Source organism: Marmota monax, unplaced genomic scaffold (genome assembly GCF_021218885.2).
Source record: "Marmota monax isolate L192 unplaced genomic scaffold, Marmota_monax_Labrador192_F-V1.1 WCK01_AAM20220418_F8-fsc00004, whole genome shotgun sequence".
NCBI classification, from domain to species: Eukaryota; Metazoa; Chordata; class Mammalia; order Rodentia; family Sciuridae; genus Marmota; species Marmota monax.
In genome coordinates this window covers 27,165,394-27,184,303 of record NW_026692881.1, presented here as the reverse complement: position 1 = coordinate 27,184,303, position 18,910 = coordinate 27,165,394, and the positions used below count along the sequence as shown (strand labels likewise).

At 37.8% G+C, this 18,910-nt stretch overlaps 1 protein-coding gene across 6 annotated transcripts in view; it reads right to left on the bottom strand.

Annotated features, from left to right (window-relative positions):
• The window catches only part of Vti1a (vesicle transport through interaction with t-SNAREs 1A), a 343,300-nt gene that overhangs the window by 129,308 nt on the left and 195,082 nt on the right, over positions 1 to 18,910 (bottom strand). For 4 of the 6 annotated variants that reach the window (XM_058581306.1, XM_046449815.2, XM_058581307.1 and 1 more), the window contains 2 exons: positions 16,705 to 16,775; positions 15,972 to 16,033 (listed from right to left, as the gene is read on the bottom strand). In XM_058581306.1, coding sequence (XP_058437289.1) covers positions 15,972 to 16,033; positions 16,705 to 16,775 — 133 coding nt within the window. Of the gene's footprint in view, positions 1 to 15,960; positions 16,034 to 16,704; positions 16,776 to 18,910 lie in introns of all 6 variants that reach the window. The other 2 variants (XM_058581308.1, XM_046449817.2) reach the window with 1 other exon arrangement.

Here is an 18,910-nt window from a genome sequence, read left to right as displayed (position 1 = left end):
ATCACCCACAGTCTCTAGTTTAAAATGGTGTCTGGTCCACAACTCTTGATGCTGTTATGTATCAAAGTGCCCATTAAATTTGAATGAAAAAATAGAAGATGATGAAAATTTACACCACCAAAACTTATGCCACAAATTGCAACAGTCTGGAAGGATTTCCTACCACCACAAAAGGTGAACTGGGTTAAAAAGTATAAGCCATCATCTACCTTCCACAAAATCATCTACATAATTAAAAAATGCAAGGTTTGTAATAAGCCCAAATTAACAAGCTTGCTCTCTCCTGAGCAGATACAGCAAACTAGGAGATACTTGGACTGTTGCATTCATTCCTTTTTCTTCATACTCTTCAACTTGTTTCTTTTTTATATGAGTAAGAAACTGGAGTTCCCAGTAAAACAATAAATCGATAATGGGTGGCTGCGGGGTAGGTAATGACAAGATGCACTGAAGTCTGTCTGTGTGCGGTGGTGGTGGAGATGTGAAGGAGATGACAGGTGTATGTACAGAAGTTGGACATTTTTGATGCTAAACTCAAGTTGAATAAAAAGTCTCATTTTATTCCAGTAAAGATAGTCTAAAGACAAAAAATTGGTATAGAGCTCAACATGTAAAACTGACATCCATTTGCAGTTCCAAGGAGAGGTTTTGAAAAGTACCCAAACATCAAACAACAAGAGGATGATGGAAAAAAAGATACTATAGAAAAAGAGAAAGAAAACAACATACTGATTATCTGGGGAAGCACACAATTCTGAAAACAACAGTCACTAGTATGGCAATATGTAAAAACGTGGATGTGTAACCGATGTGATTCTGCAATCTGTATACGGGGTAAAAATGGGAGTTCATAACCCACTTGAATCAAATGTATGAAATATGATATGTCAAGAGCTTTGTAATGTTTTGAACAACCAATTAAAAAAAAAGAAACCCAAAAAATGTTTTTGAAAATTGTTTGACATCCTCAATAAGAATAAAACCTTAAAAAGTGAGGGTATAAAATTGTTAGATGAGAACTTCTGAGATTTAAAAAGGATAAAGATGTAAAGATGAAGCAATGGGTTTAGGGAAACCAGTAGTGCAACAGCAGACTTGATATTCAAGTAACTAGCAATAATGAATAGAACAATGCTGTAAAGAGTGGGATCAAAGACGCTGGAAATAAAACAAAAAGAAAGAAAAAAAAGATTTGAAAATACGACAGATGTGGAAGATTATTTTATAAAAGAGAGGTCTAATGTGAGACTCATAAATGTTAAAGAAATCAAAAAATTCAAAACTGAAAAAGTAATCTAAGACACAATGAAAGAAAACTCTCCTGAGTGGTAGAAGGAAGACTTGAATTTGAAGATTTAAAGTTCTTGTGATGCATGCAAACTGAGGGAAAGACTGTCATATCTAGAAACATTCTGACAGACTGTTCAATTTCAAAGATTCATACAACCCAAATAAATAAACAAAACTAAAAACCCATGATTAGAGTATCATAAATTAGTCTACCCTCTTGCTACTTTGACACGCTATAGGCCTGAAGACAATAGCTCAATATCTATGGATTCTTAAGAAATGAAGGATCTAAAAGTATTATACCCAGCTCAAATACATAGATAGATATGCATACATGTCATGTCTATCCCACATATGCAACTGGTAACAATTCTTACATGTGAACCAGATCACATACAAATTCTTTATTTTGCTTGAAAAAGTCACTCGAAGGTATATCCCAGATGACTATACTCCTAGAAAGCTAAGAACTCAAGAATTGGGAAGTCATATATGAGATAGCAACTATGATCTTCAAGGGTGACACACTAAGAAAATAATATAATCTATGAATGAAGATACATAGCATCAATGAATGTATGGCTGTAAGTTAGGAAAAAACACTTAAATGTTTTAAATAGAATAAATATGTCTATGAGAGGATTTTAAATATCCATTGTAAATAATGATTATAAAAATTTTTGATAGTGTGGGAAAATACTTTCAATATAATATTTTTTTTGGGGGGGTTATATAATGCAAACAGCAGGCTGTAAGGTTATATACAATGTTTATACATACAATACATACAATAAATAGAAAAAAGCCAGATTAGAAATATGCTAAAACTTTATTACTGTCTTTAGCTGGTGTGATTATGAATAATTTTCTCCATAGTTTATGTTTTATAGAACAAATATGATTTTTTTTTACAAATATGATTTTAAAAGAATCTTCCCAAATAAAATAAAATGTTAGGTGTATATTCATGATGATATTGCAGGAAAAGAAATCTTTCTGATGTCAGCACTTTCTGCCCAGTTTCCTAAAGACCACTCTCATGACTTTTGTGTTCCAGCCAATTACCATGATTACAACTTCAGAGAAGCTCCTTGAGGACAGGACCTTTCTATGTCTTATACTCTACCAGCACCTGGTCCACTATTTGGGAAGCTGCAAGAAATACTTGGAATGGACAAATGAATAATAGAGGATGAGACTACCCCACTTTATAGGTACAGTTTTTGTTAAAATGATCTACTGCATTCATCTAATTTTTACAGCATCTCCAATGTTAAAAACTATAAGGATGCTGTGATTCAAGAATTCTCATCACTCATCATAGATCGCATGTTTCATGGAAAGCCAGCCAGAGCCAAAACCTGGTGCCATGTTTTTATTTCTCTTTTTCCATTTCAAAAGAAAAAGCTGTAGTTAATTCTAATTTTCCTGCAGGCAGAGGGAAAGAGAACTTTTTATGTGTGTGAAAGAATGGCACACCCCCCAGCCATCTGAGGACAGTTCCTCCCAGGAACACCTGTTTGCTCCAACTGAAGCCTGTCCAAATTGAGTCCTGGGGATCAGGAGCATGCTCTTCAATGTCCCACTATTCTACAATATTTATTCCCCACCTGTCTGATGGCTGTGATAGCTTGGGAATGCTCCAGCCAGGGAAAGCTGTTTCTTGGCCCTGACATTGCAGAGCTAACAGCAGCTAATGTTCACCCGGAATCAGGTCTGGGTCCAGTTGCCCTTGAGTTAAAAAATGCTTCTTCTTTTCATAGTCTACCAGGCCTAGCAAAAGTTCTTAAAGAGGAAGAGTTAAGTAATTTTTCAGCTTCACATTAATATGTTACAAAAAAAGAGTACAATTTACTTTCAGTCTTTGTTTCTTAAAGCTAATTTACCAGTTTCTCACTCATATTTAATATTCACAATTCCAGTCATATTAAGTAGATGCCTGACACTAAACATAAAGATTGGTAAATTAATTTATCCAACATGAAAACTGTTAAAATCCAGAGATAAAATGCAGTAAGAACAATCTTAGACACATGATTTAACAAATAATGCAGGGAAGGAAAAAGAGATGCCCACATCAAACTCTAGTGATAATAGTAAAATAATGTCTTATTTAAAAAATTCTAGTCATGAGAAAACTGTACATTTGAAAAGCTTACATAAAGCCTTATAAAATAAGAGACCTTTTATCTTCTCCAGATCCATGGGCTTGAAAATACTTTATCTATGCAATTTCAAGGCACATAAAAACCTCAGTGAATAAATAAAATGTTCTTTTTTTCTTTATACAGAAGCTTTAAAAATTATTCATATAAATAGCTTGGCCTTGAACAAACAGATTAAAAGACCTAAAAGGCTATGGCTTCAGATCATGTATATAGAAGAGAAAATGAATGCTTTTCTTTATTGGCTGGGCAAGTTTTCAACTAACTAAATTTCTATAAGCCATTTGAGGAGAAAGATTTAATTGTAATATATAAAATACTTCAGTATTTTAAGTGATATACTTATCAAATAAATAATATGCTTTAATAAAATAATCCACATACTATGCCAATGTTCTTTGTATCTATTTATGAATCATATGTACAGTATGGTCAATATGCAGTATTATTTCAGAGGCCATCAAGTTTTCTAAACATATAATTTTAGTGAAGTGTGTGAAAATTCTCAATATTTTTCGAACACTTGAAAAAAGTTTTTCATAATTGCTTACAATTAGAACTATTAGGTGATTTCAAACCTTTCTAATTTGCTTAACAAAAATTTAAACTCCATCACAAGTTTAAAAATATTCTCAATAAGTTTAATTTAAGGTGAAGGTAAAAGTGAAGCTTTGGCCTCATGCTAAGTTTGGGAGTAAATCAGGTTTCAAGTTGCTAATGTCCTGTGTTTCTTCAACTCAGCTGTAGCCAAACAGCTCTACCACCACCTCCAACAGTCAAAATATTGGGAGCTATTACCTGGAAGCTGCTATGAAAAGGGAAAGGAGAGACTCCATATGTGGGTTAAGAATCAGGTAGTAATTTTCAGGCCTGGTGGCCATCTGCCATCTCACCTGCCTACCTAGGCCCCAGGAATTTCTTCCTGTAATTTCCTAGAGCATTGAGTTCTCACTTATGTAGCACAAGTTTCTATGCACTGCTGTTTCTTAACAATGTATATAAACCAGGGCTGGGGATATAGCTCAGTTGGTAGAGTGCTTGCCTTGCATGCATAAGGCCTTTGGTTCAAGCCCCAGTATCACAAAACAATAACAACAACAAGATGTGTAAACTGAGGCTCCCAAATTAGATATTCAACTACCCAGGAGTGAGATTTTTGAATCTTAGATGCCTACCATATTCCCTTATATACAATAAACATTGAACATTTGCTACTGAAAATGTTAATGCTGTCACTGTTAAGATTCTGCTAAGAACTCAATTTCTATGGCTACAGCCAAGGTAATTGTCCAAAATTTCCCCTACCTAGGGGAAATGGCCTTGGGCATGACGCAACTTCCATAGGTCTCTATAACTGCTATGGTTTCAGCACATCCTTCAAAAGTTTGCGAGTTGGAAGCTCTGTTGTGATATGCTGCAGAAAGAAGACCCTCACAGATGCTGAGTCTGTGCTATGCTCTAAGACTTCTCACCTTCCAGAACCATATGCTAAATAAACTTCTATTCTCATATACCCAGTCTCAAGTATTTTATTATAGTAACAAAAAACAAATAGATAATAACATCAGGTAATCATGACACTACAATTTCACAGTGTTCTTATGAAGATTACCTTAAATGCAACAATGTGTGTTTTGTGACACCATAAGGCCCCATAAACATTTTAATTGCTATGATTGTCTTTAAGGAATTGAACCTTGCACATAGTAGGGCCTTGCATATGGTAGGCAAGCACTCTACCACTGAGCTACATCACCATCCCTTTCAAATTTTGAGACAGGGTTTTGCTATGCTGCCCAGGTTGGTCTTGAACTTGCCATCCTCCTGAGTTACTAGGATTACAGGTACATGCCACTGGGGTGGGTCTTTATTAAAAGTCTTACTTTTAATAAATGATCTGATTTCCCGAGGAAGGCATCCCTGCATTTTTAGTTTTTTATTGAACTTTGTGGACAAATTCAAATTCTTGTATGGTAACACATTTCAGATGAGCTTGGAAATAATTATTTAGCCAGGAAAATGGATACTGTTTTTTATAATGTCTCATTTTTTCCAATTTTTTGGGAGTTGATTATAGATTCTTTTGAAAATGTTATGGAATTTTAATGGAAATTCAGAGACATGCAAATATACATATACACACAAATTTTCAGAAAACTCCAGTGGTTCAGACTCTGTGAAGCCACCCAGGAGAGGAAGCATTGCCTTATGGCTTGAGTCAGAGATGTGGTTTCATGAAAGCACTTGGAGACCTGATTGAGACACTTTTAACTAATTGGGGATTAAAAAGTTGTCAGGTTTTTTTCCTGATCATAAGATCATTAAGGTATTAGTAGATGGAGAATAGCATGACTTTCTCCTAGATAAACTATAACTGTAGAGGAAACTGGTGTGTTTCATAATTTCAAGCCACCTCAACCCTCTTTCTAAAAATGTTGTCAAATTTACTGCTTTGGCATTTTTCCCATTGACATTCCTAAGTTAGTTCTAAACTTCATCACATAACTTTGCAAAAGAAATCACTAGCCTTTTACAAAAGAATATCGGATTAAGACAAATGATTGGGCCTCTTTCTATGTCACTTCTGCCTTGTCAAAAAATGCTAGAGACAATTTCAAATGAAAACAACCTCAATTAGTGCTTGCAATCTAAAACACTTTAATTCTACTTTTGGATATTAAATATGCTCCTTAACAAACGGTGTTGGTAATTTTTTCCCCATAAAAGCAAAGAATTCTTTCTTAATACCTAGATGACAAAGTCTCAAGTATACACAGTTGTTTCCTATTATGGCTTCCCTGGAAAACATTTCTGGGAAAGTACAATTCCCAGCCACTTACTTTGTTTACAACAGACAAAACTGCTTGTGTGGTATAAATAGGAGTCTGTCCTTAAATGCTGCTGAAAAATAAAACACAACCATGAAAAGGAGCCATTTCCTGCCCTAAAGGTGGCTTAAAAAAATTCTTAGCTACTTTAGGAACAGCACCAAAGCATAAATAATAATTATCAATTGCCACATAATAAAAGACTAATTTTATAGAAAAACAAAAACAAAAACAAGCCACATATTCCAGAGATGCCCTCAGATTGTCGGCATTAGGTTCCTTACCCAGCAGGATGATGAAACCCCCCTTTGTCCCCTGCGTTTGTGATGTATATCTATAACTCCTTCTTTGGGCAGATAAGCCTCGCCTTGTCTCTGGAACTGCACTTTTAAAAGCAGATTCACAGTTGTTTGACTTTTGATCTGGGGAGCAGCTAGCCCCGACCACCTGCACTGTGCGGAGCTGTTACTGAGCTTGCTTTGTCCCATCTTATAACACAGCCAGCCTTTTAAAATTGATGTGTGAATACGCTAATTTACAATGTGAGCGTTCAAACAAAAAAATATGGTGGTGGTAGTGGTGGTGGCGGCGGCAGTGGCAGCAGCAGCAGCAGCAGAAGGGGGAGATTTGTGAGGGGAGAAGCCCTAACCCTCAATTTATAAAGTTCAGCTATTGTTCACTGCCTCTGGCATTTAATGAAACAGATGCGAAAGGCCTCCCTCAACTTACAATGGAGCAGACAGTGGTGTGATGGTGCGGGCCTGGAATTGTAAACCGTTGTTTGGTGATGGTGTATGCTAATAAATAGCCATTTACAAGGGGGGCTGAGGGCTCCATTACTTGTTTATAAGGAAGGCCTAAGGCTCCTTGCTTCAGTTAACAGTTCAAGGCTGTGTTCAAAGGAGGCATTGATGGTGAAGGTAAAGTGCTCCCTCTGCACATTAAAGACTGGCATGTATCCTGGGGAAGAAAGGAAGATCATAAAAGAAAGGTAATTCAAGAATTAGGTCAAATTGTGGCTCACAATCAAGAAAACTATAAGATGCTTTTCTATTGTGATTAAATAATGGACAAGAATATTCTCTTATTGTGAAGCAACTTTTTTTTTTTACTTTGTGGTGCTAGGGATGGAACCCAGGGCCTTGCGTATGCTAGGCAAGTGCCACTGAGCTACACTTCTAGCTCAGCCGTATTTTATCCTTGAATGAACATGTTTACCTGTATCCAAACTGTAATAGATAATAACCTGCAGGTTTTCAACTAAATGACATGAATCTAGACAGCAACTTTAAAATTATTCTCAGTCATTCTTCTGAAGATTAGTCACTGATGAGGCTATACTTGGGTAACTTGGTCCTTTATACAGATATTAAAAATCCATCTGGAACATTCCTAAGTAACATCTGTGGTTTTCATTCGCCCAGTGTCTATTCACCTCTCTGGTGAAAGCTCTCAGATTCTTCTGAGGGAATTATGCTTCACCCATTCTAAGTCTATTTGTCCAATCCCAGCACAGGGTCCCTTGTCTACAACATCAGATCATAGATGAATAAGGTTTTTATACAACCTGAACCAATCAGAATCTGTATGACTCCATGCTATAATCTTTGTAGGAACTATTGGGAAGGAAAAAAAAATGCTAAATTCAATGGGTGTCACTGAGAGGCTGGCAAAGCTTTGTTCTGACAAGAAGTCCCTGACAAAGGACAGAACCCATACACAGAGATCCGAGATGAGAGATGAGAAAAACAAGGCCCAGCCCTGATGACATTATTTGAGCCCTCAGATTCCACTGCTTGAAGTCACTGCTATCCTTGGTCTACTTGGTTACATGAGGCAGTATTTATCTCCTTTTATGTATTGCCAGTTTGATATGGGTTTCTGTCACTTGCATTCAGAAGATTTTGAATCACAAGTGGAAAATGGACAGCATTATATGTAGAAGTAAGAGGTGAAGCAAAGTAATAGAATTAGTGAAGAGTCAAACTAGCCTTGGAGATGGGAAGTAGTCGGCCTTGATTGGGGTCTGCTGTCTGTCCAAAGGTAGTAGCAGTCAATAAGGCCAGAAGTCCACAGGCAGACATTGGAAATGGGACCAAGAGGACATACTTGTGTTAGCAGGTGATGGGAGCCATGGGAGGCTCGTAGGCAGGGAAGAAAATGCACTAGTTTTGCACTATGGAAGACAGACTGGCAAACCGTATTTAGAAAGACAAAAGGAGGAGAAGAAGCACAGAGACCAATCAGGATGCTTGTCTCTCTGACAGTCCAAGTGGGAGGGAAAGCATCCATGCTGGAGGATGCTTTGCTCCTGGGGAACTCTGAGTGCTCTGGGGAGTTGCCGCAGAATTGCTGACTGAAGGTCCGAGACAGAGGGAGAATGGTGGGTCCCTTTCAGACACAGAGACATCAGGAAAAAATGGGAGGATTTATTTTTATTATTAATTTTTTGTTACTGGGATTGAACTCAGGGGCACTCTATTGCTGTATATCTCACCTATATCCTCAGCCCTTATTATTATTTTTTAAATTTTTATTTTGAGACAGGGTTTCACTAAGTTGCTGAGGCTGCCCTTGAAATTCCAATCTTTCTGCCTCAGTCTCTCAAATTGCTGGGACTAAAGGAATGTGCCACTACACCTGGCTTAATTTCTCATTTTTTGAAACTTCCTAGGAAACTCTGGAAATGGAAAAAGAATCAACTTAAAATTCACCAACCTAAAATAACTATTAACATTTTTATTTTAGTCCTTGCTCCCAGGCCTTTTTCTTTCTCAAAGTAGTGATGATAATAACTACTGTTCTGTCATTTACTGAAATCTTATTTTGTAGCAGGCACTATCATGTGTACTTTACATGTATTGACTAACTTTTGCGAAAACTTACAAAGTAGGGACTACTATCATCTCCATTTTATAGATAAGGAAATTGAGGTACAGGGAGGTGAGATTCTTACCAAAGGTTAATGGCGAGAAAGCAGGAATGGGGCTCCAGAGCCTACCTCCTACCTATAGGGCATATGCCTCTTGGTGCCCATAGAATGGTGGGCAAAAGAAAACTCCAATGAGGATAAAGCTCCAGGTGAAACAGAGTTAGACATAAAAATGAAATTTCCTAACCATGATACTTGCCAAACACTCGAGGTAAGGATAGTAGAGGCTTTCCAGCTCCTTGCTGGTTTGTTGGTTCCAGTTAATGCTCAAAATCAAGCCATTTCTAAAGGATTCCTCAAGAAGACCCTTCTCGGGACTCTCCTTGCACCCACAGCTGCAGCCCAGGGCCTCCAGCCCATCCTAACAGTGGGTCTCCTCGTGTTTATTCAGCACTTTCTGAACCCATCTCCTGCACCGGCCAATTGGTCCTCTGATACTGTGAGGGGTCTCAGACCAGTATAGCAGGAGAACCAGGCCCTGGGGGTCCTGAGGATACCCAGTGACAGCTCCCTACAGTGCTGCATACAGTCCTCAGGAAGGTGAACTAACACACCAAGAGGCTTGGACCATGGCTACTAGCCAAGAGGAGTCCGAGAGTATACAACAAGTCCTTGGATTCTTGAAGGCCAGAGGACAGTGTGGATTCTGGATCTCCTAGAGCAGTGAATCAGAAGGGGGCATGGGAAGGCACGAACTCTGGCACACATTGCCACTGCTGAACATTTTTTCAAGTACTTATTTTGGACCAGCTTAAGGAAAGTGTTTACTACGCAATTATTTCAGAAGAAAGGGAACTGCATAACAGCATAATAACAGTAGAAGTTAGCAAAAACAAAAACTCCGCAGCTCATCCCCATTCCTCTCCTCACTGGTCAGCGAAAACTACTCTCACTTAAGCAACCTTTGGGAACCTCACGGAGTACGTTTGAAAGAATGTACTGAGTTTGTATTCTGACTCTGTCTTGCTGTGTGGCCAACTCCAGATGGCTTACCTAGCTTCCTTAAGCACAGTTATGCTCATCTGTAAAATGGGGATGACACTGCTTCCTTCATGGGGTTAGGAACTGGGTCATAGGTGTGTAAAGCTTCGCTTGGGGTCAGAAATGCACTGAGAGATCAGTGGAGGCAGATGGTAGTCTTTGGTGGCAGGGAGCTTTAGATACTGCATTTGACTGGTCTATGTTTCTGATTTTTATTATTATATTTTTAGGATGGGGTCTCATAATGTTGTCAAGGCTGGTCTTAAACTTGTGGGCTCTAGTGATCCTCCTGCCTCAGCCTCCCAAGCAGCTGGGACGATAGGCACATGCTGCTTTGCCTAGCCAAAATCCTATGTAGAAAAGCACAAGGATATTATTAAAGAAAAATATAAATAAGGAAGTACAGAATTGTTGTTTAATTTGGCAAAAGCATCATCCGTGTTGGCCTTGAAGAGGTCCAAGGACAAAGGCAATGAGTCAAGGCTCTAGTAATAAATTGAGTCACACAAAGAGGACCAAGATTAAAAAAAAGATTCTCTCTATAGCATTAATCTAGCTTAGCTCCTAACTCTGCTAAGTCCAAAGAATCAACTGCAATTCAACGATTTTACTCTGAAAGAACTGTGCTTGATTAAAAGCTGAAAAATGGTTTAGAGGCTGAGACCTTGCTACACTACCTTCAGGTCAGGACCCGTGCTCAACACTAGTCAGCTATGCAAGCCACGAAGGAGGAACAAGATGAAGAGAAAAGGAAAACAAGGGCTGCAGGGTAGCTCAGTGGTAGAGCGCTTGTCTGACATGCTTGGGGGCCTGGGTTCAGTCCCTGGCACCGGGGGAAAAAAAAGAAGAAAATGTGCACATATGAACACAAGGCTCTGTGAGAGAAGGGGCCTTTTCAAGGCATGAATTCTGAGAGTAAATTTTCAAGGACATTTTTTCACAAATCTTGAAAACTCTGTTGAATTTTAGCCATTGTCATAAGAACAATTAGAATATAATAAAATGTTTCCTGAGCAAAATGGGGTGTGTGTGTGTAGAATGAAGTTTCAAAGAAGCTTAAGCATCTAGTCACGGCCTATTTACGAATAAGTCTGTTTATTTAAAAATATATATTTGTATGGCTTACAGATCTGCTCTGGTATTTCTGTTATACTTTCCCTCTGGAGCCACTGACAGCACATTTCACTTTTCCAGATGTTTTACCTGTCATTCTACCAAAGCAACAAGACCACGTTTAAAACGTAAAATGTGATAGCAATGTTAGCTGGCAATTATTCCCCAGGTTGACTCAGAAGTCACTCTAACAAAAACACACATTAAATAGTATTGTATGAACGGTGCTAGCGAGGCCGACTGCATTTACTACGGTTGGCTTTGTTTGTATCACAGGTTGGTTACAAAAGACCTCTCAGAAGCAACTTATGTTAAGAAGTTACTGCACTCATGCTGCAAGGATAAGCGCTTCATTTCTGAAGGAAACACTCTGATTTTGTGTGTTGAAATAGTTGAGGAAGAGAGAAAATTATTTTACATTGAGGTCACCATTCAGAAAAGTTTTTTTTTCCAAATATATATGCATCATATGCAAAGCAGTCCATAGTGAAGTTCTAATATGCTCTCCCATTTATGTTAATGGAGCTCTCAATTTATGAATTTGTTATATACTTGAGGACTCTTTTAGATACTTCTAGAAAAAAAATACAGGATTACTGATTAATTATTAACTACTACTAGAGTTATTCAGAGGTAAAAGGAAATATAATCATAAATGATTATTTCCGTTTTTTTCTAAGAATTTTGAAAATCTCTATTTTCATTTTCATTGATTGCCAGCCCAATCTGATCTAATAAGGCTTCCTAGTCAGATACGTGGAAACACACACACACACACACACACACGCACATGTGAGTGAACGCAGTACACAGGTGAAGAGAAACTTGGGAGCCTCCCAGGGATCCTTGCAACACTTTATGACAACCAAATGTAATAATCAAGTTTTGTGAGACTCAATGAAAAATCCATTTCTTGGCCCCAGTTACCACACGGATGGTCATTTGTTTCAGAGCCATTTTCATTTGATCTGAATTCCACTCTATTTAAACTGTCTACAGAGTCAGGAAATAAACACTTTGTCCCTAGGTGGCTCTCCTTCTCGTGTCAAGAAGAAAGAAAAATTACTTTCTAGAAAATAAGCTATAGGCTTTATTCTGATGTCAGAATCGACCAATTTTCTCCTTTGCTTTCTTTCTTTTGGTAACATAGTGTAGTTATATAAAAAATAATTTCTTTTTGACTAAACCAGTTGCTATTCAGTAACCTAGATATGGCTCATAGTTTAGTTCCTTTTAAAACTTATTTGTTATGATGCAATAAATAATTTCCTATTTCCCTAATTTTTTCTCAAACATGTGGGTTTCAAAGCCATTCAAATCACATTTTGTTTTGGTTGGTTTTTTTTCCTTATGAAAACAGATGATCAGCAAGGATTAACTGAGGTTGTAGAATCCTTAATAGCTTTCATGAGATTTAGATAATTTTGTGAATTCCCACTGCACACTTTTATACACACATAAGCACTCTGAAGGCAAAGCTAAATGTGGTTTCATCTCAGGATCACTATGCCTTTTATTACAGGCATATGGGAGGAAGGAAGAAGGGAAGGAAGGAAGAAAATGGATTTTTGCCTCATTTGAAGTTAACAATAGATTTAAAAAGCACAAGTGTTAGATGATTATTTAGTGGCTGCTAGATTTTAAAAACTTAATTTTTGTTGCTTTCTTATTTTGGTCAGTGTCACAAATGATCAAGTGGTCATATACACAGACTTTGGCTCAGAGTGAACATGATTTCACTTGTCTTCATAACTGACTGACCACTACAAGTGAAATGAGCCAAAGGAGGGGCTATGAGGTACCTTTTCTGTTCATTTCACAAATTTAAAAACCTTGAAGTCTAAAAAATTTTAAAAATCCCCAAATCTTTCTTTCAAATAAAGTAATTCCTTGCTTTGGTATATTATATTTATTCTCAAACACAGAACTTAGCATATGAAAATAAATAGGCTTATGTTACTTGCAGGTAAATATTTACACTGCACAGAGAGGACACTCAATTCTTTTACACATTTGTGAAGGTGACATAAGCACATGATTCAATATTGTGCTGTTTCTTAAATCATAATCACCTGTTGACACACAATGTAGCTGGACAGTTTGGTAAGAACAAGAATTCTGGGAATGTGGCTTCTTCTTAAATAAAACCCCCACCAGTGCTGGAGTGAATGCCACATGAACAGGAGAGAGGTGACAGAGGGTATAAAATAAATAAAAGAAGTGAAATAGGGCTGGGGCTGTAGCTCAATAATAGAGCATTCACCTAGCATGTGTGAGGCACTGGGTTCAATTCTCAGCACCATATATGAATAAATAAAATAAAGGTCCGTTGACAACTAAAAAATATTTTTAAAAAAATGAAATAAAAGACTTTGGTATATAAGTTCTGGTTCTACTTCTCAAAAGACTATGTTTTCGGGAATAACCCAAATAATAAAGTAAAGAAGCTGGTTAGTTTTTTTCATTTTTCCAAAGTCCTAAATAAATTGTGTCATGTGGGATAGCAACTAGAAACAAAACCAAAACTACCACTATGCAAAGACTCAGTCTGGTTACACCACTGATGAAAAGTACCTGGGAATCTTGGCAGATATCAACATTCTAGCTTGCCTACTGAAAAACATTGTCACACACACACACACACACACACGCTGGTGGACTTAGGAGCTTTGGCTCAGACAGAGCCAGGTGATGTCCATTGGGCATTTTATTCCTGTGAGTTCTCTACAAACATCCTGAGAGGAGATAAGTCTAGATTGACTGAGTCTGCCTACAAAGAGAAGCCCAAGTAGATTTCACCAGAGTAATTTTCTTCTGCAGGCTTCTGAGCCATCGCATTAGTGCCATGTCCCCACAGAAAGCCCAGTTGAAGGTCGCAGAAGTCGTTTGTGCTGCACCCTCTCTAAATGACTTGCAAATTTATTCAAACACAATATGAGGGGATGCTTTATTTGTTGAAATAACTGTCTGCAGTATCCTGCACTAAAGGGTGAGGTACATCAAGCAGAAACATGGACAGAAATACATTGGTTTAGAAACCCATAAATCCTTATTTGAATCTGCCAACCTGAAAGCCACAAAGAGCTTGAATAAACTATTTACCCTAAATGCTACATCTGATTAAGCCATACCATTAAATGACAGCTGAACTTTAACATTAATATGATATTATTTAAATAACCACATGATTTTTTTACACTAAAAATGATGAATGATTTCTGGACAGCTCAATTGACATAAAGCAGGAGGACTCTTTAATGAGATTTGACAAAATGGAGACATATGCAGAATATTCGTTACAGCTCACATCGCAGGGGCCCTCCCAGGAAAGCAGTGAAGGTTTTTTCCCTTTCTTTCTTTTTTATTGTCTTTAGGCACTGAAGCATTCCTTTCAATCACCAGTTCCCTTCTCTGTAGGTTTTGAGCTTTTCTCAAGTCATTTACTAACTATTCTTTTTTTTTTAATATTTATTTTTTTTAGTTGTAATTGGACACAATACTTTATTTTATTTATTTATTTTTATGTGGTGCTGAGGATCGAACCCAGGGCCTCACATGTGCTAGGCGAGCGCTCTATCGCTGAGCTACAGCCCCAGCCCCATTACTTACTATTCTTGATCAGAGAATTTGGTGGTTATGGCTCTGAGTTGGAGCAGTGTGTCCAGGGAAAGAAGGAGCAATGTGGACACTAGGCTGGCAGTGCACAGGGGACTTTGGGCTCATTTCTGATCAGGTTGAGAGATCACATCAACTTTTATGGCAGAACAAATGTACATTGAATAGTTTCTTATACAATAAATCTTCAACACAAGAGATAATTTTAGCAAATTACTGTATATGGATACATGATCAGGGAAGGCTTTGTTATTTTGAAATTGTTGTTTCTTCAGTATCAACTATAATGAAGATTTTCTTCCTTAACATTCCAATCAAGCTCTCCTAGAGATCAGTTACAATATTCGTGACTCACTTTTCCATTCACAGTTCCAAATGGGCATCGTGGTGCCAGATGATACTCTTACCTGGTAGATCTCAAGTGGAAAATCATTCCATGCTGAAAATACTACATAGAACATGACCAACTCTGATTCATTTCTCTTTTTTATACTCTCCCGAATATTTTCCGTCAAAGTTTAGTCACACACAGAAAACATAAAGATTTGTTTGCTAGCACACATGAATTCAGATTATTCAGATAATATTGACATTTTATAAATCATCTTGAATTATATACATTAAATAAAAATGTTTCCCCAAATGGAGTCCTTTTAGAGAAATGAAAACGAGGCAAGAGAGAGCCAGGCTGAGACCAAGTGAGCTCCTGCCGACGCAGGCTGCGCTCCCTCCATCAAAATAGAAAATAAACTCAGGCTGCTCCTGCCATGGGGCCTTCCTCAGGCTATGAAAGCATTCTTCATGTCTAACCCTAATTTTTCCATAGCTTGAGGTAACCCCGCTAGCTCAAGCCTTCTCTCTAATAGGAGTTACTCAGTATGTGTCCCTGTCCAAATAAGAGTTACAATCAGCGCTCTATTATTTCAAAAGTGTCTAGACACAGGGGAAGGGAGTAGAAGCTTGCAAGCCTGTAAAATGCCTGTTTGCAATTAGATAAAAACAGCAAAAGAGACAGGAGAGGAAGGTCGGTCCCTACCTTGCTCTTACCTTCGCAACATCCCCGTCAGAATCCTGGAGCTCTTCCCCAAGTTTGCATCTGTTTCCCGAAGCTAGGAGGAGAAGAGCAGCATTAAAACTCAACTCAACTACAAATGATTAGATTATTTCTAAAGTACATGGCGAGCAATCATTTTCTATCATTTTATTTCACGATATAAAAGCCAAACAATAAAAAATGTTTATATACACAGCACAAATACATTTATGACACTTATGCAAACTCTGAGAATTCTTAGATTTAGAAAGTGACATGTGAGAAGTGATGTCAGGAGCTCTAAACTGGATACTTGAACTGGATATAAAAGCAAATGTCTCAAAAGCTGACAAAGTTTAACATACATCTGGTAATTAATCTCTAATGTACAAAATGTACAAACTCCTAAAAATATAAGTGGGAATAAATGAAGCAAAGAGGGCGGAATCATCAGTATTTTTACTGAAAGAGTGACATATTCCAAAATCCACCTCAATGACCTTCTTCTCAGCCAGAGGGCTAAATAAAATCCCCCTGTGGGCATTCCAGATGGGGAGAGTCAGCTGCTTTGCCCCTATCTGGCACTCTTCCTTTTCCTCCTACTAGACGTTATGTTCCTTTCTCCCTAGTCACTTCTATACGTATGTACTTATGTCTATGTCATGGTTCTGTCTGTGCATGTCCGAAGGACCTTCTATGTCTTCCCATTTATTAGATATGTAGAAGGATAGTGTCATTTGTACTTACTCTTTCCCGTGCTCGTTGTATCTTTTCTCTGTCATGACTGAGGTTTTCCAACATCTCCTGGCCGATTTGTTCTATTGAAAAGAAAATGAAAGTCAGGAAACACAACTTGGGGTGCATGTGAGAATAACCTTCTGTAGTACCAAACTGAAAATGGAGGTAGAATTAAAGCTGAAGCAATGTCCATTATATATCAGACACACATTTTAACTCAGGTAGAGTTGAAAAATATAAATAGTATTTGGTAAATTTACCTATCTGGAGTATGATTAGATACAAGTTATAATTCAACCTACAGGAAGGACATAACCAACACAGCAGTAATGACTTATTGGGGATGCAACTTGCACAAGGCCACTCCAACAAACTACTGGCAAAATTGAGGAGAAACCAGGTACAGTGGTCTATTATTTTGTCACCCGGGAGTTTGGCCTTTGGATTTTATGGGCAAAGGATAATGTTAATGATTCCGCTCCACCTTCCCTTCATCATGGTACTGCTTTGCCTGTGTAAGTCAATGTGTGTTTAGAACAATTTTGATTTCAATGTATTCCCCTGGCATAGGTGGTCATATGCTCACCAACTGTAGCTTGTTGGTAGTGGAACTTTTGCTAGTTTTATACTCACCTAGAGGCAAAGACTTGTTTAATGTGTTATTAGCTACAATATATTCTTTTTTTTAAAAAAATATATTTTTAGTTGTTGATAGACCTTTTTTATTTATATTTATTTATTTATATGTGGTGATGAGAATCGAACCCAGTGCCTCACACATGCCAGGCAAGTGTGCTACTGCTGAGCCACAGCCACAGAACTACAATAGATTCTTGAGTCAAGTCAAAGACAGATGCACTCCTTAACAAGTAATTGAGGAGAGCTTAAGACAGTGTTTTCACCCCAGAACTTCCAAACATTTAGCTAGTACTACAGCTCAGCACATTCATTAAAAGCCACACTGCTAAGTTCCAATGAAATCTTTCCTGGTCACAATCATCTCATTTGGTTGGCACTGCAGTCTCTCCTCTGACTGTAGACCTTTCTATAAGACAGTAGGTGTGTCCTGACCTCACAAATATCCAGCTGCCTTCAATAGATTTTTTTTTTTTCAGAGTCATCCTCTATTAGCTGGGAGCTACCTTATTCTCTAAAAGAATGCCGATCTGCCTTTCTTAGGATCCTGGCAGCCTGTCTGACTTCCTCATCAGTGTCTCGCTCCCACTCACCTTTTTCCCCTCTGGTATTGTCTCTTTACCCTCCCCAACACAGCACTCATCTCTGGCTTATCAACTTACGCAAACGTTCACCAAGCACCTATTACAATAATAGCAAGTAATTTAATAAAGTCATCAGGACATCCCCATGGTACTTAATTTGGCTCATGTATTCTCACTGACAATCATAAGAGCAGTGACCAGGCCAACTGAGAGCCTGGCTGTGAACCTGTGCTGCTGGAGCCTAAATCCCAGTGTTGACACTAACCGCATGGCTTTGCCTTAGCTGGCTAGCTGTGTCATGTCTCAGTTGCTTAATCTCTAAAATGAGAGAAATACCCACAGCATTATATCATAGGGTTAATGCAAGGGTTCGATAAGATAATCAACACAGTGACTGGCCCATAACAACAATAAGCATTTATTGAATGATGATGATATAAAACAATCAATGGCCTGTGGAGACCCGCTTCTACTCTAGTTCTGTTGGAACTACAATTTTATTCATATGATACAATGTTTGTACTTTCTCACAAATTTGATATTATAGTCAAATAAACTAATCTGAGTAAAAATGTGGAAGCTCTAGAGTATCATACCGATGCACGACATTTTAAGATTCAAAGCACTGAACAAATAACCATCGGGTCCCCACCCTGTGCTGGGGTCTGGCCCAAGACAAGTCCTAGCGTCTGTACTCATGAAACTATGCTGGAAATGAAGACAGCACAGAGGAGTGTTTTAGCTGAGTCTGTATTTCATGGCATATCAGAAAAAGACAGTTTAATACTTTCATGACAGAAAATCCAACTAATAATGGTTACATACATAATCATAAATATATTTTTGACACCACACAAACTCTGAAAATTCTTTCCCAGTATATATAGTACATTCCCAGTAAAGTACCTTCTCTTAGATTTTTTTTTCTTTTTAGCTCTTTAGTATTAACTTCATACAAATTTAAGAAGATAACGGAAATAAGAGTTGAACTTTTT